The sequence below is a fragment of the Micropterus salmoides genome, unplaced genomic scaffold (assembly GCF_014851395.1).
Source record: "Micropterus salmoides isolate LMB-PRFRI ecotype aquatic unplaced genomic scaffold, ASM1485139v1 Ms_hic_scaffold_9, whole genome shotgun sequence".
Lineage (NCBI taxonomy): Eukaryota > Metazoa > Chordata > Actinopteri > Centrarchiformes > Centrarchidae > Micropterus > Micropterus salmoides.
In genome coordinates, this window is record NW_024044681.1 from 19,105,312 (window position 1) to 19,130,485 (window position 25,174).

A 25,174-nucleotide genomic window follows, 5' to 3' on the forward strand; every position below is an offset into this window, starting at 1 on the left:
CTGAGCTTTGATCTTAGAAAAACGACAAACTGAAAGAAAAGATCTGTCCATCTGCGAGTCAAACTATCCCCATTGTCCTCTAGTTGTTGTTTTTACCAGCAATCCACTCAAGATATGGGTAACCCAGAGGTGGCTGTGATGCCTCCCTGCCCAGATGAATTCAAATTGAATCCCTCCCTAATGTCTCAGTCTCTGTAAGCAGCATTGTTATTTGTAGATCCGTATGTGTGAACTTGTGTGATCAACGCTGTGACTGCACCCCGCCCCTGCAGATATCCCTGGGTAACCCCGTAGTCGGGGAGGTCACAGTCATCAGGCAGGATCAGGGTGAAAACAGCTGGGGTTGTTTTAAAGCTGCTCAGAGCCGCACTGCTGATCTTGGGTACTGGTCATGACCCAATAAACCTCGCTTTGGCTTTAAAGGGCGGACAGAACAAAACTGATCTCAGATCAGATTCTGAAAGGCAAATAAAAGCTGATTAACAATGAACTCTTTCTGGGTCATGTGGGTAGCTAAAACAGCAACCCTCAGAGATTATAGAGATTTTCATCACAACATATTATTGATGTACCATATTTGTAGGTTAAGAGATCCAAACAAACGTATGACTTCCTAAACATTGTCTTTGTCCTTAAAGCAGCCATGACCGCAACTAAAGAACAGTGTATCAAATGACAATGTGAAAACAATATGACTGTGAAAAGGGTCACCTGAATCTGCAGCTCCCGTCACCTTAACAAGGCTTTCCAGCAAACTTCAGGTCATTGCTTAGCTGACCGGCTCTCAACTTTACTGTTTTGGTTCACTCTCACTGCTCCTCTACTGTCGAAAAGCTGCTTTTCTGTTTTCAGCAAAGAAGCCCAAAAAAAAAATCCGTACACTACAGCAGACGGACGCAGTTAGCTAGTTACCGAACACAGTGGAGCATTTAGAAGCTAAAGAGGCGGTAGAGACTAAAAACAGAGCTAAAAGAAAGTGAATATCTGATTTACATCCATCAAGTGGAAAGAAACACAACTGCTGGACAGGCCAATATATTATATTATTATATATTAGCCCATTGCAGATCTATAGGTATCGGTGTATATGTCAGAAGAAAGAAGCGTCACCATTCTATGGTTTGTCCACCAGAGACAACCATATTTTTCAACAATAAAATGTCCAACATAGTATTGGTCGAAATTGTAGAGAAAACAAATTTAAGGGAATCTTATCAAAAATGTTAATTTATGTTAGGTGTTGTGTAAAGAAAATTAATATATCTGCTGATATATCATTATTAGATTTATTTTAAACTCTCAAATATCGACATTGGCTTCAAATATCTTGTATCGATCAGGCTTTAGCAAATGTATAGGTTTCTGCTGTGTTTGTGTGGGTAATAGAAAGCACTAACCAAAGCAGGATTACAAAGCAATACTGAAAAATGGCATCAAAAAGACTACAAAAATACTCCTACGTGTTATTTTAAAAGGACGAGAGAGGGATCATACACAGTGTAGGATAAAGTATAGTGTGCAGAATTTCCATTAAATGAACTGTGATAGCCATCATCAACACCTCCTACGCTCTGACGTCTAATTACAGATTTCATTATTATTTCTCTCGGCCTCTGTTGCGTTCATGCATCAGTTGCCAGGAAGACAAATTATCACACTTACAGCTGGAGACACATTTGAAGATTTAGCAGCAAACTGACCTTTAAAACTCAGACATTGTTCCTTGTAAAAACAAATGGACCCATCTCCATTTGCAGAGTGATTTATAAAACAGACATTTTTGCATAATGCCTGCCAGTGCGGGCAACTTACAGCAGCTTATGCAGTGGCTGAACTAACAATTTCTCAGCCCTGTGAGCAAGTGAGCAGCATACAAAATCTGTATCAGCTGTCAGCGAGTGTATCCAGAAGCAACGGCAATCTTTGTGTCTGCGTCTCCCGAGGTCTGTAAAGATTCACTGCTAGTCAACAAAACAGCGAGCCCTCATCTCTGACCTCTTTTCCTTTCAAAATGTCAACGACAATAACTCACTGGTATGTCGCAGGAGCTCATACTCCAGCCAGGTTATTCTCTCTGTCTCTCTAGTGGTTCAGGTAATCAGCAAAACCAAAACACACAGTACAGTGACATGGCAAAGTATATATGTGTGCGTGTGTGTGCTATAATCATAACACAATAGCAGCTTTGACCGCAGCATGTAGCGATGTTCTTGAGTCTAGTGGGACTGATTTAATCGGTGTAAAAGGAATGTTAGCTCTATGAATGTCATGTTACGAATTCGTGGCTGCAAACGGCTTGTCAATCACACACACACAAAAACACAAACATGCTCACATGCCTGTATTACACACACACACACACACACACACACACACTCCTTCAGAGTGCACACAAGCTCCATTGTGAATGAAAGTGCAAGCATGCCTTCCTGTGTCTTTTACTGTGCGTGTGCGTGTGTGTGTGTGTGTGTGTCAGCAAATGCATAGAGTGACGAGTCTCCCCAGTTAACAGGTAAATGAAATGGAAAGGGACTGTGCCTCCCTCAGCAGAAGTGAGGATTCAGGTTTTGGTGTGTTTCTGTCTGTAGCAGCGCGAATGGACTTCTGTTTTTGGGGTTTTCTGTAAACCCTCCACAATAAAACCACAAAATCAGATATCCATCATATCATGTGACACCTGCTCTTATTGAATGGCATATATTGTGATGCTTTTTAAAGGCAAGGCAGCAGGTAACTTGGGACCATAGTTCTTCATTGCTGGTGGTTGTTTCTAAGACAAACGCATGCTGAAGATATTGAGTTTGACTGAATGAGAACATGCACAAGGTTTACGAGCAGTGATTGACGCTTCGTTATAGACCCCTCCTGGCTCTGATTGGTTCTTTTGACCCGGGAGCGGTGGATTTTTGCAAGTGGCATTAGGAGCAGTAGGAGGAGCCAGAGTAACCTGTTTTTTTGTTTGTTTTTTGTTTTTTACATATTATCTGTCTCATGTACTAATGTCAGGACATAATGACAGTTTTATTAAATGCGACAAAAAGCTATTAAATATAAAATATATAAATAAAATTCCCTACTGCTAATAATAAGTCCCAAAGTGTAAGAAAGAGTAACAAAATGGCAATCACAAATTTCCAGGGCCTAAGTAGGCATCTTTAAACAGCTTGTTTTGTCCCGCCAACATCCAAAACTAAAAGACATTTAAAGAATTATTCGGAAAATATGCTTATTTACTTTCTTGCTGAGAGATGGATGAAAAGATCAGTACCACTCATGTCTGTAGCTTCAGCCAGCAGCCTAATTTAGCATAAAGACAGGGAGCTAGCGGAAACAGCTAGCCTGTCTCTGTTAAAGGTACCAAAATTCACCTAGCAGTATGGTTTAAATTACGGGGGGATTGGGGAGGTCTGACCGCACTAGTTAAGGCTTGGACCCCCCCCAAAAGAGGCAAAACCAACAGTTCAGGGGGGTCTTTCTTACCTGTATTTGTAAATATTACAATTTATTTCCCGTACTCATGCCTTATATTCAAGAATCTTGAAATACGATTTCAGACACCCCTAAAATGTACCGTACCATTTCCTAACATCGACGTTAGTTGAACATCTTGTCTGTCTGTCTGTCTGCATCACTCACAGCGCAGCTGCTCCATTCCGGTGCATTACACGCTAATGGAGACACAGCAGGTTAATGTCAGTAGTTAACTATCTAGCTGCTTTAATACACTTAACTTTCCTACCTTCAGAGATTCATAATTAGCATTTATTTTACTTAAAATGAGCGATCTGATGTTAGCTAGCTGAGAGCCCACCCTATCATTTCATTATAATTATTTCATATTTTATGTGGGCCTAATTGTCAGGTAATACTGGTGTTTAGGCATGAGCAGTGAAATTGGGGATTAGTTGTTGTAGAGATACATTATTACATCAATATAGAGTTTATTATTTCATTTGAAGTCTTTTGTGAGTCCTTTCACAATAAACATGGCATTTGTTTTAACTCTGGAATTCCCCAAAATTCCCAATTCCCCAGCAACAGTGTTTGTCAGACGACTGCTTTATTGGACGAAGATTACATCATTCACAGTCCACATGAGCAAGAGGAAAGAAGATATTTGCTAAAAAAGAGCAAGTTGAAACTTTAAACTTGATGAGAATGATAAAAATTAGGAATTAGAGATAATGTAGACTGTATTTTATGTGTCTTTAGTTCTGTATCAACACAGTGTAGGTTTGTTTTGAGCGGTCATGATGGTCTGCTGTTGTGTGTCTGACTTGCTGGCAGTTTTCCTCTAGAATGCTTGGTAACCTACAAAAGTTGTCATCTGGTACGGAGCACCCATGAATTGGTGTAATAAATTTGATTTATCATCATCTACAGACTGATGACACTAGTTAAATAGGCAAGGATATTGTAAGCATTGTAAGATTTTAGTTCACTGAAGCCCGCGTCTGTGCTGTACTGGGTTTTCTTTTGGACCTGGAAAAAAAGTTGACCCCCCGGTTGTCACTGTATAATTCACACCCTGCCTAGCAGTATCTCTAAAACTCATAAATGGACATGTTATAAGTGTTTGTTTTATCTCCAAAAACCAAAGTGTAAAAATTACACATTTGGGTTTTACAGGCAATAAGCATATTTCTCAAAATGTCAAACTATTCCTTTAAATTTACAAAGCAGAGAGGAGCAGCAAATCCCCATAATAAAGAAGCTAGAATCTAGCAAGAATGTCTGGAATCTTTGCTTGAAAAATGGCTCAAATGATTAATCAATTATCAAAATAGTGAATAGCAATTACTTTTTTGGTGATCCACTAATCAGTGAATTGACTAATAATTTAATCTCTATTGTGACAGCTTTTCTTATGCCTCCTTGTGTAGGATGATGTCACTATCAAATCACGATATCAAATGTCAAATCTCAATCACTGTACACTTGTTTTTCCAGTGACACTGCAGGTAATGCTGACTGTTAACGAAGTATAACTAAAGGCTAATTGTGAGAGTAGAGAGTATGTGGGTCGGATTTCCCAAAGGAAATCCATGTTGTTTAGCATTAATATAAAGTAGCTATTAAACAGTAATCCTGTTGCAAACTGAATTCCCTGAAGCCCTATCAGGCAGAGCATATAGTCCTGCCGTCTGTATTTTTGTTCACCTGCCCAGGGACTTGGGAAGAAAACAAGCTTTTATCTATATCTCTGCATAATGCACCAGATTTCAAGTATTGCAATTCATGTTTATTATGCAGGGTCCCTGTCAAATAAACTTGTAAATGAAAATAATAGGTTTGAATAATGTTGTGTGACTTTAAATCTTCCGATACCCAATAAGAGGAGAGCAAACTAACTAGTGCAATGATATTATGATAAATTGATATACTTAGAGTTCTCCGATTGATCAGTAGCTCAGGAAAGAGATATGGATTTCTACAAATGTAAAATAAAATCATCACACTGTAAATGTTGCCTTGAAACAAGCCACACTGTCACACAATGGTCCGATAATAAAGCTTTCATATGTACCAGGAGTGTCAATGAGCTGGCGTATTATAATATTCCATATTTTTATAATATGCAAACAGTGCAGTTCTCTATCCCGACCCCATAGAAACACCAATCGTTGCACTGCCACCATGGTAACTGGATTAACGAGCGGCGGTGCAGTTACTATGGGATGTCGAGATGATAAATGACAGTCTGTCTGGCACCAAATCTGTCTCCTAATCTCAGCTGGAAAACAAAGGACATGGCTGGGAGACAGCTGAGATGAATGAATGTGTGAGTGAATGAAAGTGTATGCGGCTGTGGGCTGTGTATATGTGTATGTTGGGGGGGGGGGGCAGAAGAGGATCTGAGGACAACATAGGTCAACACCACTGAGCTAATAGAAAGACATGGTGATTTAGAAAAACAGATAGATGCACAAACAAGCGGAAGAAACTCTCTCTTTCACACACTCACACGTACAAACTAACACTATAGTCTCTCACCTTGTCAGGTGCTTGGCTCTGGAGGCTGCCAACATCCAGTGGAGTGATGAGGGGCACATTCTGAAAGCCGTCCTCCACGCTCACAGGTTTGGCTCCTTTGTCTTGAAGATTACTTCCCAGTTTCACCATCTTTCACTGCCCTTAAACAGTCCCTTATTTCCCTGAAGACTGCTCCTGAATAGGGGAGGTGTTGGAAAAGGATGGTTTTACCTTGCAGCATTTCAGGTCAATGAAACCTGGCTGGCCTGGCTATTTAAAGAAGATTCAAGTATGACAGGAAACTAAATGAGATTTTGACTTGACTGTTGCCTTTAGGTAGCTACACAATAAATGTGAATACATGGTATCAAGGGTTGTTGAGAGAATCCATGCTCCGATTTTCATGTCTCAACAACAAAACAGTAATTTGATAAAGTGTTCATATTTATTGTGCACTTTAGTGAATGATTAAAAAAAGAGCAAAACACAAAAAGCTATCTAATCTTGTTTGGAAAATGTAAACATATCTCGGACTTAAAACCAAACAGAATCGTCCCCAGCTTTCTTTATCACAAAACAAAAACAACTAAAATGTATGCAGCTGTAAAAAGCTGAAAAAGCAGTTACTTACAGCGGATCGTCCTTGTCCGTCCGTTTACTCTGTGCTGCTGCAGTGTTTCTGTCTGGACGGAGGCGGAGGGAAGCGCAGATGAGGAGCAGGTGAGACTGGAGGCTGCGCTGCGGTGTCGCTGCTGCTGATGCTGCGGGAAAGCAACGCTGCACCGCCGGAGACAAACTGGATGTCTGGCGGCAGGTTTCCTACCAGCAGGCAGCCCAACCCTCTAATCCAAATCCACAGCCTCTTCTTCACCGCGCTGCTACACTCAGCCGCAGGAGATGCCACTAGGGGGATTCTTTTTTTTTTTTATCCTTTCGGGAGTCTCGTTTGTTTGGCTCAAGTGGAAGTCGAATTAATGTTGCACTTCAGGGCTGCTCGTAAACTCCTGCACCCGAGCTTAGTTTTTATCTGAATAATAATAATAAGTATTTATATAAAGATAAATGATTTAGTCAAAGTATGTCTTGTTGCAGATTCATTTTTTGTTCTGATAAATAAATTAGGGCATATATATGCATGTATCTTGCGACCGCTCAAATTTGACAGTTTAAAGGTAACTAGAATTTAAAAAAAAAAAACAAATAACACTATTATTTTATTTTCAAACAATTATTAATTGAATTAATTATACGTTCTAAATGACACAGCCCAAAAGCCCAGCATGCATAGAAAATCCAGTCTTTCCCATCTGTAAATTTGAAGAGAGCAAACCCCCTCGGATAACAAATTAGATTAATATCAATATTTCCCACAGTATTTGAAAGCAGCATAAACCATGAACCATCAAATTGGTTCTTTTGGTCCCACAGTGCCATCTGGTGGTTTAATGAGTGACACACAGCCAGGTTTGAGAGGAGCTGATGTCTAAAACTACATCAATAATCAGGCTTTAAACCACTTGAGGTGTGTGTTTGTGTGGGAAACAGAGGGAAGTTTATTCGAGAAAGGATGTGAAGTTCTTAGTGGTTAGGCAAATTTGTCAGATGAATAAATTCATCATCCATAAAAGCGAATGAGACACGCCCAAATAATATAAATAAGAATCAAAGAGGCAAATAAATGCAACATTGCAAAAAATAAATCAAATCAAATGCAATCAAAAATCTAAATAAATTAAAAAAAGAATACAGTAGGAGCAAGAATGATTTAATCAGGTGGGCCAGTCTTGTAGTTTATACCGTAACAGAGAGGACTGCTGAACACCCTGAAAAGAGTTGCTGGATTTTAAACTCACCAGGCATTATCCGATGAAGGTTAAAGTCAAGGGCAACTGGACTTGGTTGAAGATACTAGAAGATGTTTCGTCACTCATCCAAAGACTTCTTCAGTTCTGAAATGACCAGTTGGGAAACTCAGCTATTTAACCTCTGTGGGGTCGTTTGCCAAGATCATTGGTACCGCCGCTCGTTAGTGCTAATGGCTGTTGTAAAGACAATTATGGTCGTTAGAGCCACTAGTAGCCAAGTCTGAACGACCATCGTTGGTATCTTCACCTGAGGCAAACGACCCCACAGAGGTTAAATAGCTGAGATTCCCTACTGGTCAATTCAGAACTGAAGAAGTCTGTTGGATGAGTGACGAAATGTGTTCTAGTATATTCAACCAAGTCCAGTTGCCCTCGACTTTAACCTTCTTTGGATAACTATGACCTGGATGACTGAGAACATTCACAGACATCACCAGGTGTTCTATCTCTCTGTCATCTGACTTGATCTCTCTTAATCAGACATTTAACATAAGTACCGGGGCAAAGAAAAATCTTTGTCTCTCTTTTCTTCTCTGTCTTTGTAATAATATATAATGACTGCCAAGGGCTTCCCTACACATCATCATGTTTCTGCAGTAACATTTATGATTAATTCTCAACGGCTATTAATGGATTCGTTCAAGGCCCTTCCAACCCCAGGCCTGATTACCAGCAATGCTAAATGTGCTTAGCATGTGCACATCTCTTCTTTCCTGCACCTGAACCACCACTTTATCTTCCACAAGAGAGTTATCATGTACCTCCGCTGGCCCCCATCCACTGGTGTCCAAGCATGACCTCCTGGAGGTTATGAAGTCTGCTGCCAGCAGCTGCTGCCTCCTGGCCCTTCATCCTGAGCCAAGCGATTATTTGACAGAGACTACAGAGTGGTAGCTACAGAGAAGCCCATCCTGTCCCTCCCTGGGTTGATGAGTTATGGTAATTTGCCAGAGCCCGTGCAGGTCAATCTCTGTATGAGTGACGGACTACACCATGACATCCTTCCAAATGACTACATGTTGGCCATCCATCTCATCTGATCTATCTCAAAGTATGGAACCTAACCGTTCACTGATGAAGCACAAAGAAAATCGGACAGCTTCCTGGCAGCCCGATAGGCAGTGGTAATTAAGGACAGGGTGCTCTTCAGTTTCATCCTCCAAGACATGCAGGTAATCCCTCTGTCTCAGCCAAGGACATTCATTGTATGTTCTGCAGAGCAAGACTGATTACTGTTTTCAATGTGTTTTGCCACTGCCCTAGCTACTCTTAAGTGTTTAGAAAGTTTGGCTAGACATGACCACCCTTCAACCTGTTGTGATTGGTGCTTACCCTGTTGTTGTCTGTGGCTAAAGAGAGTTGCTCAAATGTGGCACATTGCTCTATGTCATATGTCAACATCAGGATCTGTGCTTGCTTTAATGCCCTTATATGTTCAGGAAGTTGCTCCTTTTCGGCTCTTGGAGAATTGACTATAAGCAGAACACAAGACGTTGAATTTTTAAGCACAGCATTATCTGCCATTGTGAGAATCTTAAAGCTTCAGCCTGCATTAAACAGCATTCTCTGGTTGTTTTGCACTATATGGTAATGCAGCGGATTTACTTAATTTGATTTCTTGACACAATCTGACAAGCTTGTTTGCTTATGAAAATTGTGCTTATGTCTTGCTGATTTGTAACCTTTAAGTAGATATTAGTGAGATGTTCTATCTTGTGGTTGCAGTGTCATGGTTGCATTCATATTAGTGGGCCAAGAGAAGATCCGTATTCTGTTAATCCAGTATCCATCCTGATTGTTACCCATTCATTCCTGTCTTTCTTTTTAAAGGAACCACTATGTTATCTCACCTGGAAAGGCAGGATGCACCTTATTATTCTATCTCAAAGCTTTGTCATATGGCCTACACTTCATGCCAGAAGTGACATCTTCTCAGTTTTTGAAAGAAAATTGTTCTCTTCTGTAGCTGCTAAATTAAATATACCATTGCCAGCAAACTGATGTTTCAATGAGTGATGTCACACTTAACAGTGCAAGATGTAACCAGCTGGTGGTGTTAGTGAGCTGTCAATCAGTTGGTTCAGTTTTACCTGGAATTTGAGAAAACAAAACACCTGACCCCTTCAGCACTCCTGCTTTAATTGGCATATAGCATGTCTGATATACTGTAGTTTTGTAGAAATCCTCCATGTAACTAGAAGGGGAGAAAGTCACAGCTGAGGGGTATGAGCTACAAGCTCAGCCAAACAAATTTAAACAGATGATAATCTGACCCAAGTCTGCTGAACATACTGGTATCCAATCAAACAAACTTATTAAGTCAAGACCATTTTATTTATACTGCCCAATATCACATCATAAATTTGCCTTAGAGGGCCTTCACAATCTGTACAGCATAGGACAACCTCTATATCCTTAGACCCAAAATTCAATTCAAGTCCATTAAAGAGTCAATCCATCTTAAAGCATGCAGCCAGTGGTGTTATTTCTTTGTTGGCTGGCAAAGACTGTAGCTGTTTTTGCAAGTGCATTTGCAACCTATGTTAGGATACCAGACTAATAATATACAGAAACCTACTTACAAAAGGGGCCAGAATGTGAAAATGCTTGCTAACCTATAGCCAAATGCTACATAGAGTATACAAACTAAAATGAACATAACAACAATCACCTCCTCGGATCTAGCTTAGCTGACTCTCAACAACTTTCTAACTGATGGTATAATAAATTGTCTCAAAAAATTGTATTTAGTGTTAAAGAGCAACTTCACCAGCTGAAAATCTTAGTTTTGCCGACCTTCACTGGTTTAACTTCTTGTAGCGCTGCAGTGATGTATAGTGTACTGTTGAGTGCGGTCAGTACATCATGGCATTATCGCTGTGTGGTCAAAGGTACAAAGCAGTGAAACACCATTTCTTAGCCTGCCGTTAAGTTATCAAACATCTGCATCAAAGACAGTTTTAAACAAGCAGTTACGGTTGGAGGCTCTAATGGTAACCTGCTCTACTTGTGCTTTTAAAGGCCAAACATGTATATTTGACTACTCCACTTCAAAGCATGACAACATTGAAAATGTTGCTCATACACATGTTGATAAATACAGCAGGGTCATCTGGTAGTTAGTAAGACTATCCCATAACAGCTTTAAATATCCAAGACTTAACATAAATAAGCACACCAAGCACATATTTTCATCACAGTTAAGATTTATTTCATTCAACATTTCACATTACAAATATTTAAAAATTATGCATACTGTTATAAATAGTTGGCTGCAAACAATTAAATAACATTAGATTTTATCTTTTTCGTTTCACTAGCACTTCTACAGACCAACTCCTAGAAATATGGACATATCCGTATTACATAACTTAATTAGAAAGGAAAATACAAAAATAGGAACTTATAAAGTGAAATGACAATAAAAATTAAGGTGATATCTTAAGTAAAAAAATGCTATTAATAAATACAACAACCTTCCCATACACAGTTAAAAACTATTGAAATCTTGCCATTAAGTAACATCATTAACAGACAAATATTTAAATATTTATTTTCCTTCAGAAAATGTGAACCATATATTGTGGAGCACAATATAGCAATTAGTAAAAACTAGACACTTTAACATATTAAAAGCTTCACCTCAAAAATATAACAAAAATCTGATCAAAATTATAAAAATCAATTATACATTCCAATTAAAAATATACCAATAAACAGCTAAATACATTGTTGACCTAATAATTACAATGCAATCAATCACAGTAGCTTAAAATAAACAAAATAAGCAAATGAGCACAAAACCTTTAATGTTTTAAAAATAACTTCAATTATTTATATTAGTACAAATAGTTTGATTTCTTTTCTTTTTTACAAACACCAGCATGAAAAGGATTACAATAACAGTAGAAAATGACTGTGAAAAACATATTAACATCTTCTTTAATTAAATGTCTGCAATTAAAAATGGCATTAAAGAATTACATTGCAAAGAGTCTTTATCTGGAAAAAGGTTCAAAAGAAGTATTGCACATAACAACTTGAAGTTAACTTGCAACATTTACCACATTCAAGTCTTTAAGCTCCCCTTCCTCCAGATAGGTCTATAGAAGATCACCTCGACAGATAGCGGGGATGAGTTCTCAAGTCTTTTAAACAGTGTTCTATAAAGATGCTCAAAGTCCTGCACTGCCAAATCGATTTAAAAGTTTGTTTCTGTCTTGTTTCTCGTCTAATCTCTCTCTCTTTCTCTTATGTGCATCCTGCAGAGGTCTGCGAATGGGGAAGCGAGGAGATCAACACGTGGGGAGAGGGGAGGGGGGTGAGGTGAGAGTGGGTTTGGGGTGTCCTTAACAACTTAATAGTTGAGAAACATTTGGTGCACACCACAACAATTAATTTTTAATAACTAATTCATGTACTTGTCATTTTCTCTTTTTTTGTCATGCATGCTAAGGATTACAATAGGTGCTAGTTGGCAAGTTCAAGAATATATATATACTTTTTTTTTCAAATATTAAAATATCTAAACACCAAACATCCATTCTTGTGATACGAGATTCAGCGTTAAGCGTGAACCAAATTTTGCATTCTCCTTATAATAAGTTATGCTCCATCTATGGAGAGGAAACCAAGACAGAAGTTACCATTTTCCAACTAGTATAGCCATGTTTAGAGACATTAACATCGATTTCAAATTACAACTTGGTTTTTTTTTTTTTTATTCTCGCCATGCTGTTATTGACCAGATTGACTGGAAACATCTAGTGTACGAAAAGCTAAGCTAAGACCAAGAGAGCAATACACTTTGGTCTCTCCTCTGCAGATCTGAAGTCGCATCAACACAAGTGCGCACTTAGTTGTAAAGTTTCCTCAGCACTGAAATGTATAAAAAGCATAATTGAAAATAATATATATTGAAATCACTCAACTTTTTTTTCTTAAAATGAACATTTCCATATATGCAGATCTCTCAGTAACAAAAGTACAAAAGCTACCTTTCACAATGTGAAAAATTGAGGTATTGCAAAAAGGAGTTTCCCCATTTGTGAAAAATGTGCCTAAAATGACTGTTGGAAAAAGAAAAAATATTTAGAAAAGTAGTGCATAATAAATGTTTATATGTGCATGACAAAATAATTTAGCTAGAAAACACTGTACCAAAAATCAGCAGGCCATGTATAAAATAATCTTTTTTTTTCATCTCATTTAACAGCAAATTCTTCACAAAGTGTTTTAACTTCTAAAATGCTCACCCACCACACCCACAAAACTAATGTCCAGGGTGCAAAACTGGTGCAGCGACACCACGCCGATATGAGGATACGTTTCTCACTAGTGTGTATAATCAAGTTTCTGTACTAACTCCCTGACATATTTATTCGGCTAGTAGGTTACCACTGAGTAACTTAAAAATGTCAAACGAATGTGAGGGTTAGTTTAACTTTTGCTGTGTGAATGTGCACTTTATGTTGAATTTTTCCCAAACACGCAGACCTATTTGAGATAAAAAGATCTAGTGCCTACCAGCGTGCACCTCCATTTTGAGCTATGGAGAGTGTGAGGCCTTGTGTGTGTGTGTGTGTGTGTGTGTATGTATGAGTGTGTGTGTGGGCGTGTGTGTGTGTCTGTTGTTTTTCCACTGGTGTTCTAATAGGTTTTGACTGCACTGTCAAATATATATATATAAATATATTATGCTCAAGGCCAATCTTTGGTTTGCTGGGCTTTACAGTTAAGCAAAACTGGGCAGAAGTGACAGATTTTTTTAAAAAATTATATGAAAAACGTCCTTGAAGAAATGAGAAAGAAAACAAGAATAAAAACCTAAACAAGAAATGAGCTACAGTATGACCCACTACCGCACAGCCATCTTTGGCTCCCAAAACTGGGTACAACCGGCAGTTATCAAGAGCAAACTGCATGTGGGTCACAAGTGTGTAGTAGTAGAGCACACTGCAGAGACTATCTTCATTTATGCTTCAAAAACACTGGATGCTGAGTTGGATTAGCTTGGCAGGAGAAAGGATAAAGGGTTCGCCGAAAGGGCAGATCCCTCCATGACTCAAATGTGTGCTGACGATTCGTAAATCAGATAAACTTTAATTGCTTCTTTCATTAAATGTAGCTGACTCGTGGATGCAAGTAGAACTTTTTTTTTTCATTAAAGACTTGGGAGAATTGCACAAATGCATTTTTTAAAGAAAATCGAACAAAGACAGGCTAGCTTCCCCGTTTGGTGGTAGGCCCGTAAAAACTGCAATAAAAAGGGTGGCCACTTGACCAGCCTTCTCTCTCTCTCTCTCTCTCTTAGTTACGTTAACCTCAGTCCTGAAAGACCTGGATCCCCCAACTGTGTACAGACACATAAAGCAGGTTTGGATCCATGAACAAGGCCCTATCCTCTGTTAGCTGCTAGCGTAGCAGCAGAGGCCGCAGGCAGACATGAGGAGGGGGGAGTGGGGCTGAACTTTAGCTCTTTGCCAGTAAGCCTGTCTGTCTCTCCTGTAGCCTCTACGCCATACATTCCCCTAATACGCTGTATATTGTACGTTGCTCTGTTCTGTCCCTAGCACAACCCTGGGTTTGATTACAAAAATAAGGAGGTGATGAAGCAAGTGAGTACAAAACTGTGCCAGTCACATCACACTCTGCCTGTTGCATCACTTCCCTTTGATTATCGTTCTAAGGAAAGGAGAACACCAGCGGGTGATGATGTTTTCTTTCTTGCTTGCTTTCTTTCTTTTTTTTTTTTAAACTGTATTCGGCACATTAGCAGCTGAGTTTGAGGTATTAGTTTTTGCATGTCAAAATGGAGATCAAATATGTGTTGCTAAAAATTTTGTTGTGGTTTTCAAGTAACATCAAAATATTTGTATGATCTGGGAAATCATAAAAAAAAGAGAGGTTCAAACATTTTGATATGGGAGGGAAAATAATCCATTTCGTTCTGCAGTGGGCCCTCTCTGTTCTTCAAAGTTAATTGAGATTCAGCTTTGGTTAACTGCTAAGGGTCTCGTATACCGGGATCTGCACTCTTTAAATTGGAAATAATTGCACTCTTCTTCAGCAACACCTTTTTCAATTCACATTTGCTCTGGAGCCTCTTGTATCAATAGAAAACGTAATCACACCTCTCAGAAACAAAAAGCCGATGATATACTGTTCCAACAGCATTTTGCTCCGGAGACTCGATACTAAATAAAAAGCAATAGCTCTGCTACAAAAAAAGTCAATCAAATGTCAAATGAAGTGTATTTGTTTTGGGGCCTCTTGTATCAAAATTAAAATCAGATACATTGTTTAGAAAAATATGCCAATTGAATAGCAGAGTACCATATCACACCTCAAACTTTCCTATATATGTATTTTTTGAGAACTCATAAAAATATTTCAAAAATCAAACGCATAAATAAAATTATGTTACACATCTTTTTCCTTGCTGGACATATTTGGATATAATTCCAGTTTTTCTTTTCTATCTTCAAAATATAGATATATATTAACTTAATAAAAATGAGGAAAAAGGTTCAGTGAAATTAGAGCAAAAAGGAACCAGCAACAGAAAAGTGCATTTATTTGTACAATGATTTGCGACTCCTGCACTACCTGCCCTCCTGCTCCCCTGTTGCCTCTCCCTCTCTTGTCGGCCGCTCAGTTCCAGCGGAAGGAGATGTGACGGGGCCGGTCGCCCCCCTCCTTCACCAGGGGTTTGTGAAACTCTCGTCCGGCGCGCGAGTGGATGGCCGCCCAGCAGTACTCGCAGTAATACTGTAGACAGGTGACGTTGGCGCAGAAGAACGGCGCAAACTTCCCGCCGCAACGAGTTCCCTGGCACTCATCGCACAGCTGGTCATCCAGCACGTATGGCTTCACTTCCACCTGTAATCAATCGAGATCATTTGAATTTGTATTATGTTTGTATCATTTAGATATCTGTTTGTGTATACTTTCTACTTTCTCTGCCAGATGTTTATCAGCAGATTAGCAGGAAATGAAACAGACAGCTTTCCTGGAAAGTTGAAAATGTTGTTGATGTAACAAATATACTATTGGTATGGTTCTGTAAAATTATAATCCTTTAGATTTTGAATAAACCCTCTTCTCTTTTAGTGTTGCTGTTTTTAATTTTTTCTCATTGATATCAGTGTCTTTACTGCTCACTCCCCTAATGCTGTATCAGAGCTGTATTAAGTTTCTGCCGATTGTTCACATTTAAAGATTTCAACTTGCAAAACACAGGGTGGCTCTTATTGTGAAGCAGTCAACAGGAAATTAAAAACTTTTGCCCACAAAAGAAGACAATTTTTATCATTTTTATCAGCAGTTTAGTTTTAAATATTGCAGAGAGGAGTGGAAAAACCCGCCACAGTCAGCTGCTAGATGAAGAACTGCATGTGACTGGCTCCTAATGTTGAAATTTGTGGATTTCACACTCTCTTTCCAGGCCATGCAGTACAACATTCACTTGCTTTTCCAACTGCTCAGTGATGAGGGATTGTACTATTAGCAAATAAATGTCACAACTGCATCCCGTCTGCAAAATTCGCACACCAATTATGCAAATAAGAAAGCAGCGTACTATAATTCCAGTATTTTATATTGTGATGTTGCTTCTTCACTAGATATTTCTGTTGGACTTCAGCTCATGCCATCTTGTGAATAACATTTGAGCCAATTAGGCACTGTAAGATACGTTACTGTAATTCCTCGGCTGCTGACAACAGCAGGTAAGTCACTGATAGCCTTAACTCGAGAGTGGTAAACACATCGCACGACTGAACACTGTGAGACTGTCCTATATAACCACCCCTCACCTGCGTTTAACTATTTTAATTCAATCCGCATTTTATTATTCTGTTCTACTAACAACTATTTACTTCTCACTGTGACTGCTAACAAGGCATTAATTAAGTTTTGTTATTTTGGATATGATCTCAATCTTACAACAGTCTTTTTGATACTTTTCTGTGCTCCTGACATTTTGGTTGGGAGTTGAAACAAGTATTGCTACATGCTCTGATCTTCTATAATGAATTAACAATTATGCCTCTCTACTACTCTACTCTACTAATTCAGACACATTCTGTATCTAGTGCTGCATTTTTCCCCTCCTAAACAGATTCTTCTAGCACAACTCAGAAATGGGGCAAAGGCGAAGAGAGTCTGAGAGAAAGAGAACAGGAAGTGAGGTGCGGGGAGACAAATGAAGAAAAGAGGGGGGCCGAGAGGGGATACAGAAAAACACTGAGCTCTCTTTTCTTTCCACTCACCCGTTTATCGATTTCTCCATGCTGCAGCTGTACAAAGCGAGCACTGATAGCAGCAATGTAGCTCTGCTGATTAGAGAAGGCGACCCGCCCCGCTCCCTTGGGGTACTTCAGCTCAGGGTCTGTGTCGATGCCAGCGTAGCAAACTCCGCCATACAGGCGGTCCATGATCATGGCCAGCTCCACTGCATAGCACAAAACAGGTTTGAGGCACGGAAGCAAAGAGACATGAACACTATCTCTCTCTCTCTCTCACAAACACACACACACACACACACACACACACACACACACAGGCTTAATATGTGAACACACACGGCACACCAAGTGGATGAGGGTTGCTGATCTGAGAGCTTAAAGCTGATAACACAGATGGATTAAAGTTCAGTATAGTTTGATCGGGCAAATATGAGAGTCAGGCTGCTAAAAATCCCAACAGTTTTATTGTGTTTTTCTTAACAGCAGTGATCAAATGTGCAAATTAGGGGGAGATAAACCTGCAAAACTTAAATGGCAGTTTTTCTTTTTAAATATGTAGATGATAAATTTGTGGAAAAAAGTAAATTTAGACCCAAATTATTACACAGGGTCAAAATGATTTAATATGGTGCAAGGACTCATGACCTTGGTCATTCCCACAACCACAGCGCTGAAGTCTAAAACACAGCTACCAGTGGTGCAGAACACATGAACAAGCAGCACACATAACATTGCTATCAGGATAAAAAAGGAATTTAATATTCTACACAGCACTGCGTGCCTCAGAGAGAGCCCTTCCTCATAGGACCAGCGACGTAGGTCAAAGCCGATTTCACCGGCACAGTGCCTCTTTTATCTCTACCCTCTCTAGCTGCTCTGATGTTTATTATAAACACAAAGCTGATCGCATTGCAGTGTCTTACAGAGAGGAGAATTTTGCTTAGCTGGCACTTCAACCACGGGGAAGAAATTAAACATGAGAAGTGAAGGAAGGCTACTTAGTGTTGCTTATTTGTAACTTAAAGTATAAGCACATGCAAAAGGATACAATGCAGAAGAACACAAAAATGTACTATACTGGGAACATTTTAAAAGCCTTTGATAAATGACAGTAAATATATATATAATATGGGAAAGAGCCAATAACAAACACACAGGGTTCAACCAGTATGCACAATATATGTTAAAATATAAGTGTTGTGATTGTAAACGCTCATTTGTTGTTAATTCACCTGGTGGTAAAAGGGACTTGTATAAAAAAGATACAGATAAAAAAAAGAAGAATACCGGCACGGAGCGGACGAGGGACACCTCCAACAAAGATGGTTTTCCTTGGGTCCAGAGGCTGAGATCCATCCATCACAAAATCACTGTCATTCAGGTTCCAGGGGCGGATCTGGACCTGTGGCGCACAAAACAAACAGGTTTCAACTCTTGGAATAAATTGCGCTAAGTATAGTTTAAAACAAGGTGTTTGTAAAGTCAAGCGGAAGTCATAAACACAGGCTTCACTGAGTTCAGTGGAAATAGCAAGAGATGTGAGCAGATGGGTGCGTTTCGTGTGTTAACACTTACCGGCTTGTCTTTGATGGTAGGGCTGGAGACACAGAGGTACAGCTTGCCGTCCTCTTCGATGCAGGCATCGATCAGAGCCTGCACTGAGCTCTCATCCTGGAACAGCAGGAACGCGTAGCCTACACAAAACACAGCAGGGTTACTCGTGCTGCCGGGGACGCGAGGTACTGACAAAGAGTCGTGTTGGAATTTAGTACGATTATCACGACATTCTGCATTCACAGCAGGAGGGCATAAGCCTTTACAAACAGACAGAGAAAACAGACAAACAGTCCAGAGACGGTAGCAAAATGCTTCACATAATAGCTTAAATTTAAGGCATAGCCAGACAGCACAGACACAAGGCTGACACACAATGCTGTGGCTAGGAATAATACTAAAATCAGTTACCAAAACACATACAACCCTTTATCTCACGCAGAAAGACAGAGACGCCCTATTTTGTATTAATTAACTGGATCAGGAATTGGTAATGATAAATGTAAAAAAAACAAAAAAAAAAACAAACAATTACAATACAGCAGAGAATAAAGAAGCCGTGATGACAATTTGACGCACCTTTGGGGGGAAAATAGGATTTGCTTTCCGCTTTGTGAGGCCAGTCCACAAACAGGTGTCCAAAACGCCGGAAACTGGCTGTTATCTCATCTGAAAATAAGCAGACAGAACGCATGCTCATTGACAGTCCAGATGTTTTTTTTAAAAGAAGGCCTGAAGAAGTTCTACAGGAAATGCCACAGATTTCACTGCAAGGTATCTTTAGCGTTCAGTAAGGCGGTTAAGCTGCAGGTTGAACTTTCTGTCTTATGGTACACCTTTCCTTCCAAGTTATAACTGAAATGGCCCTTATGACATTAATGTGACCACTTTACCTTCATCTATGTCCGGGGGCAGTCCTCCCACGAAGACCTTGCGTGAGTAGCGTTCGACGCGATCTCCGTTCTGGTGTGGAAAGCAGTGTGGAGAGCCAAGGCCCGCGAGACCCTGATCGCCACGCTCATCGTCAGGGAAACCATCCTCCATGGGGAAGAGAGAGGAGTGGCCTAAGAAAGAAAGAAAGAAAGAAAGAAAACAAAGAAGACAGCTCATTTCTTGAGAGTTTTTAATCACTTTTCACAGCTTTCTGTAATCCACCTGGCGCTGGGCGGAAGGGGAAGAAGTATTTCATTTAGTTTTTCTTTGTTGATCTAACAACACTTACCACGTCATTTAGTCGCGCTAGTAGCACGTCATGCACATTACTAGGGATGCACTAAAACATATTTCTATTTGCTTTTGTACTGAGTGGATTTAATAACATTTGGTGAGAAAGAAATGTTGCAGGTATTTCTAGACCACTTTAACATCTGCAGATATGCATCCGTCTGAAGGAAAAATAAACACAAGTAGGAGCAAAGGGTAACACATACAGCATACAAAGGTTAGCAGGGAATCACGGTTAACAACAAAATCATTTTATAACAAATATACACATGATCAAGTTTGAAAGTACAAATAAATAGTCTCAGCTGAACATGCATGAAAGTTCTCTCAAACAAACACGTCGTCCTCTCAGTGAGAAAGTCTGAACAGTGGACTGTATGTGTATGTGTGTGCGCGTGTTGTAGAGGTTAAGCCCTCCCTAGCCTATCCTTGCTCCCATATAACCTGCCCTGAGCTGCTTTATAAAGATTTATGCAAGGGAGTTAGCCTGAGCTTACAGTATCTGCTGTGAGTGTGTGCGCGTGTGTGTGTGTGTGTGTGTGTCTGGCCATGTGGCTGTGCTTCTGTTGCAGTGTGTGTAAATCACATACTAAACTCTTGTGTATCTCTCTGCCTCATTAACTTTCGGCTAAATGTGACACTGACAACTGTTGTGTGGCTTAACAATCTTGCAAGGTGCGTGTGTCAAAATGAGAAAAAAAAGCAAGCAGAGTCAAGCACGACGAGAGAAACACACACTAAAAAGGAAAGATGCGCAAGATCACTCCACAGGCTCATAGCAAGGCTCAACACTTGGAAAACCATGCAGACAAACGTGTCACGGATACAAAGCGCAGGTTCATTCAAAACTTTAGAGAGCATTCCTTCAACAACCAACGCCCCGTAACAAATACAATCATAACAGCACAGATTAACACCAGTCAAAATATTGAGACCTGCAGAGTTAACTTAATGCTGGAAAAGTGACATAATATATCCAGGATTATATTTTACCTCGTCTCCTGCTATAATTCCTGGCTGCATGTGGAATAAGGACAAATCAAAGAGGTGGGTGATACAGATGCATAATACAATGTACCAATAAAAGTGTCAGGTGGTTCATGACAGTAATGTTCCATTGTCATGCACTTGTTTGTTCAGCCTGTGGAACTGTCAGCATTCTACTTATCAATATTAGACTATAAAGTTAAAGCTGAATAAAGGAAATTCTACATTTGAAAGGTCTGTGTACACTGGCTAAACAATTGCACAACCTATCCAGTTCAGTTAGCTTGGACTGAAAAACATTACTGCATATTATATATGCATGAAGAGCGAAGGTAGAGGCCCTGCCTTATAATTAGACAAGAGAAGAGTCATACAGAAGCGAAAGGAAAGGGAAAGAAATTGTCCAAGGACTGAACCTTGAGGCAGATCAGAGGTAATCAGGGATAGTGATAAGTGAACAATGAACCAAGATGAGTCCACACAGCATCAAATGCTCCATCAAGGTCAAGCAGCACTCACATCTGCATTAGATTTGAACAAGATCAAATCACAACCCTGATACCAACAGCAGATTCATTACAGTCTCACTGGCAAGAACACAAGACTGAAATTTATCAAGTGTGTCTCTATAATCCAAACTTTCTCTGTGGCAGTGGTTTTGTTAGATAGTTTGTTTGTTCCTGTTGCTGATATCAGTCCAGAGGAAGCACTGTATGGCTAACAACAATGGGGAGGAGCGAAACTTTCTTCCACCACAAACCAAATACAACTGGCAGAAGTGACAACAGGGCAGTGACAGTATGTTTTTTTTGGATATGGTCAGCCATTTCACAATACGTGTTTTTCTCTCTTACAGTCAGCTTTAGACCTTTAAACTAAACGCATCGACGACAGGGAGTGGCTACTGTTGCAACCTCCATTGTTTCTGGTCTAAACACAATAAATAGCAGCCCTGCGGTCAAAGGAGGCAGCAGAGACACCAAGGGGAGAGGAGGGGGAGTGGGGAGAGAGAGGTGCGCAGCTATCTCTCTCTGTTGGCGATGTTGATAACTGTTTAACTTTTCCACAGTAGCCATGTGACCATGGCAACCACAGGAGGTACATCGATGGAAACAATGTTTTTAACCACCATAGCATGTCCTGAAACCAGAGAGCATTCAACTTAAGAGCACAAATAAAATCAACGACAACTGGATGCTGCTTTACAGAGCGATACTTCACATTTGAAATCATTCTGTTGAAAAGATATGAATATATCCCAAGGGCACATGGGCTGATGGTAGGATGTGAATCATGACCAGTCATTTGCATTTTGTGAACGTAAAATAACCCCTTCACAGTTCATCGTGGCACAGTCTGTACACAAGAACATGCTCTTTTTAGTCATTCCACCTAACGCGCTCACCGGGAAATGAATTCACACGTGGATGCAGGAGAGACTGAAGCATTGGGCCACCTAAAACTACAAGAACATATGCGGGATGAAGATGAAGTGTTCAGACGACACACAAGCAATAATCCTCAACTCCCTCAGTGGACTTTCCAACCCAGATGCACTTTAACTCTGGGGGGGGGGGGGGTCAACAAGAGCTAGAAAGAGAGAGGGAGAAAAACAGGAAAGCAGATTGAAAGAGAGCAGAGAGTGCTACAAAAAAGTGTGTGTGTGTGTGTGTGTGTGTGTGTGTGTGTGTGTGTGAGTGAGTGAGTGAGTGAGTGAGTAATAGATTGGATGAGATGGAGAAACAAGCTGATAAAGCTGTGCAGGGTGAGAGAAAATGAGAGTCAGCGAGAGACAGATCAAGAGAATGAGGAACACAATCTGTGTATGCTTATGACACAAAAAGAGAAAGAGAGCGAGGGAAAGACAGAGCTGGTGTGCAACCTATGAATCCTGCCTATCTGCTGGCACCATCTGTCTCAGGGCTTGACAAGGCTCCTGACCATGTGATCTTGCCATGTGACCCAGCGATCTTGTGAAGAAACTACTGGCCTCTCCTGGCCCAAGACCAGGAGGCAAAAGCTACAACAACACAATTACACAAGATAAAGGGAATGAAGGTGCGCAAGGACAAGGGAGAGGTAGCTCAATATGAAACTGCTGTTGCACAAACTTTAGCACGTAAAAGGGATTTGGCCGGATTTTATTCAACCGTCATAGCATTTTTTTATTTAGTTAAGAGTAAAAAAAAAAAGTTAAACTACAAAAAAAAAAAAAAGAGTCTCACATTTTCATCAAAGACCCTGAAATCAGGGGTGTCATGGCAGGCTTTCTGATAGATACAACACATAGACAGATATACTACTACATAAATATACATAGTCTACATACTACACTATATACTATACTCCTACATAAACATAATACGATACAAACAGTAGGGCTGGGTATCGAGTTCAATACTTTTTAGGAACCGACCGAATTGCCTCAATACCACCGAGTATCAAAAAATGCCTTGTCTTTCGGTACCAAAGTTCGATACCTAAAGGTTCTTGTTAACGCCAATGAGCCAATAAGCATGCAGCATTCTTGATGTGCCCACATCTAAAAGTGATTGTAATTGGCTGTGGTGATGTAAACACTAGTTCACGCCGGTTACGCCGGTTACGCACAGAGACGTGGCTCGTGGATGTAAAAGACGTGGAGAAAATCAAGTGTGGCTTGATGCAACAGCGCGCGATGCAATATTTGCGACGCAAGATAATTGCTGCCAAGAGCAGCGACACGTCAAACCAGGTGAAGCCCTTGACTATGCATGGAATAAACTTAAGAGCAGAAAGTTGCTCCGTCTTTGCTGCAAGAAGACAGAGCAGTCATCGTCTCAGCACTCTATTGCCACCGAGCTTGCTTCAACATGACCACCATACAAGCAGTGTTGAGCAGTACTTACTAGTTACTAGTTTAACTACATTTCTCAGTAGATTGATGGTAGTGTCACTGTTTTCTGCATCAAATCAAAGCTCTTTTATTGACCGAGTAGCGCGGTAGCTTCCACACACGCTACGTTTTCCCAAGTATTTCTGAAGGATCAGTAAGTGACGCCACCGCTACACACGGACCTGTATGTGCAGCCGGCTAAAGCGCTTCCGTGTGATAGTGATGTGATCACGTACCAATCCTTGGACTGATGTGTGCAACTTTGCTGCAGGGGATTAAAGACACGCGCGGCTGAGTTTGCTTTATATTGTGATAGTTGTTGCCTGGCCACCTCTTCCTCTAGTGAGGAGGAAACTTGGATATGTAGTGGCAGAAACTTGTTTCTATGAGATGAGATGAGAGATTTCTCTCTCTTTCTCTCAGGCCTATTGCCATAAATGTTTAGGTTGCAATGTTGCCAGAGCACAAATTCACATATAAACAATAAAAAAAAATATAATGAATAAACAATGAAATTACATTATAAAGACTAAAGAAAGACGAATAAAAACAACAAAAACACAATATAGGCCTATGTTACATTGAAAATATGTCTTGGTTTTGAAAAGCAGTAGCATTTTTCAAAGGAACAATTATTAAAATAAACTATTAATGATAATAATGTGATAATTAAGTTACTTTATACAAACAACAATGGTTCTCCATTTGTTGCGAATAAAATTGGTATCGAAAAAAGTATCGTTCAGGAACCGGTATCAAAGTCGAGATATCATATCGATATCGAAAATCTTTGAACAATACCCAGCTCTAACAGACAGAGAGAAACAGACAGATACATTATTTATCTCTGGTGAAAATGTGCATGTCGCAGCAGTAAATGAATGAACAAACCACACAGTACAAAGAATAACACAAAAACAAATGTCAAGTACTAACATAGCACATAACCGCAACATCCCTGGTTTGAATCCAGCAGGAGGATTTTTGTTGCAGGTCACCCCACATCTATTTCTTGTCTGTTTCTCTATCTCTACTATATGTATCAAACAAAAGCAAAACACCTAAAGAATGAAACCTAAACAACCTCAAATCGACTCCACAAACATAAAACCCTATACTCAGAAAGACAGTCAACAACAGTGTTTTGGTATTAGCCACACATACACACAGCTTGTCTCATCAAGGCCATTTCTGTCTCATACGATTCTTCAATCCATCCATTTTTTTCCTGGTGTCAAAACCCACTACGTCCTCTCTCTGTCCATTCATCCTCTTTCTCTCCCCTCTTCATCCATCTGTTTATTTTAGGGACTAGGCGAGAGGTCATCAAGAGAAATGCTTGTTGGTTAAAACTCCAGTTAAGGAGGGCAGGTGTAGAAATTTTATTTCATGTTTACACAGCAGTGTGGCAATGAGGAGAGACACAAAATGTTTTGGTTGGATTCAAT

At 39.9% G+C, this 25,174-nt stretch overlaps 2 protein-coding genes across 3 annotated transcripts in view; both read right to left on the minus strand.

The window, feature by feature from the left end:
- nsg2 (neuronal vesicle trafficking associated 2) overlaps positions 1 to 6,944 on the minus strand; it is a 45,045-nt gene extending 38,101 nt beyond the window's left edge. The window contains exons 1-2 of the mRNA XM_038707424.1: positions 6,605 to 6,944; positions 5,995 to 6,168 (exon numbers count right to left, since the gene is read on the minus strand). Coding sequence (XP_038563352.1) covers positions 5,995 to 6,123 — 129 coding nt within the window. The 5' untranslated portion in view covers positions 6,124 to 6,168; positions 6,605 to 6,944. The remainder of the gene's footprint in view (positions 1 to 5,994; positions 6,169 to 6,604) is intronic.
- Positions 6,945 to 11,024: 4,080 nt separating this feature from the next.
- Positions 11,025 to 25,174, minus strand: part of cpeb4b (cytoplasmic polyadenylation element binding protein 4b) — a 32,354-nt gene continuing 18,204 nt past the window's right edge. Inside the window, exons 5-11 of one of the 2 annotated variants that reach the window (XM_038707547.1) lie at positions 20,858 to 20,881; positions 19,534 to 19,704; positions 19,220 to 19,309; positions 18,662 to 18,780; positions 18,374 to 18,488; positions 17,111 to 17,292; positions 11,025 to 15,719 (exon numbers count right to left, since the gene is read on the minus strand). In XM_038707547.1, coding sequence (XP_038563475.1) covers positions 15,492 to 15,719; positions 17,111 to 17,292; positions 18,374 to 18,488; positions 18,662 to 18,780; positions 19,220 to 19,309; positions 19,534 to 19,704; positions 20,858 to 20,881 — 929 coding nt within the window. In that variant the 3' untranslated portion in view covers positions 11,025 to 15,491. The remainder of the gene's footprint in view (positions 15,720 to 17,110; positions 17,293 to 18,373; positions 18,489 to 18,661; positions 18,781 to 19,219; positions 19,310 to 19,533; positions 19,705 to 20,857; positions 20,882 to 25,174) is intronic. The other variant, XM_038707548.1, reaches the window with a different exon arrangement.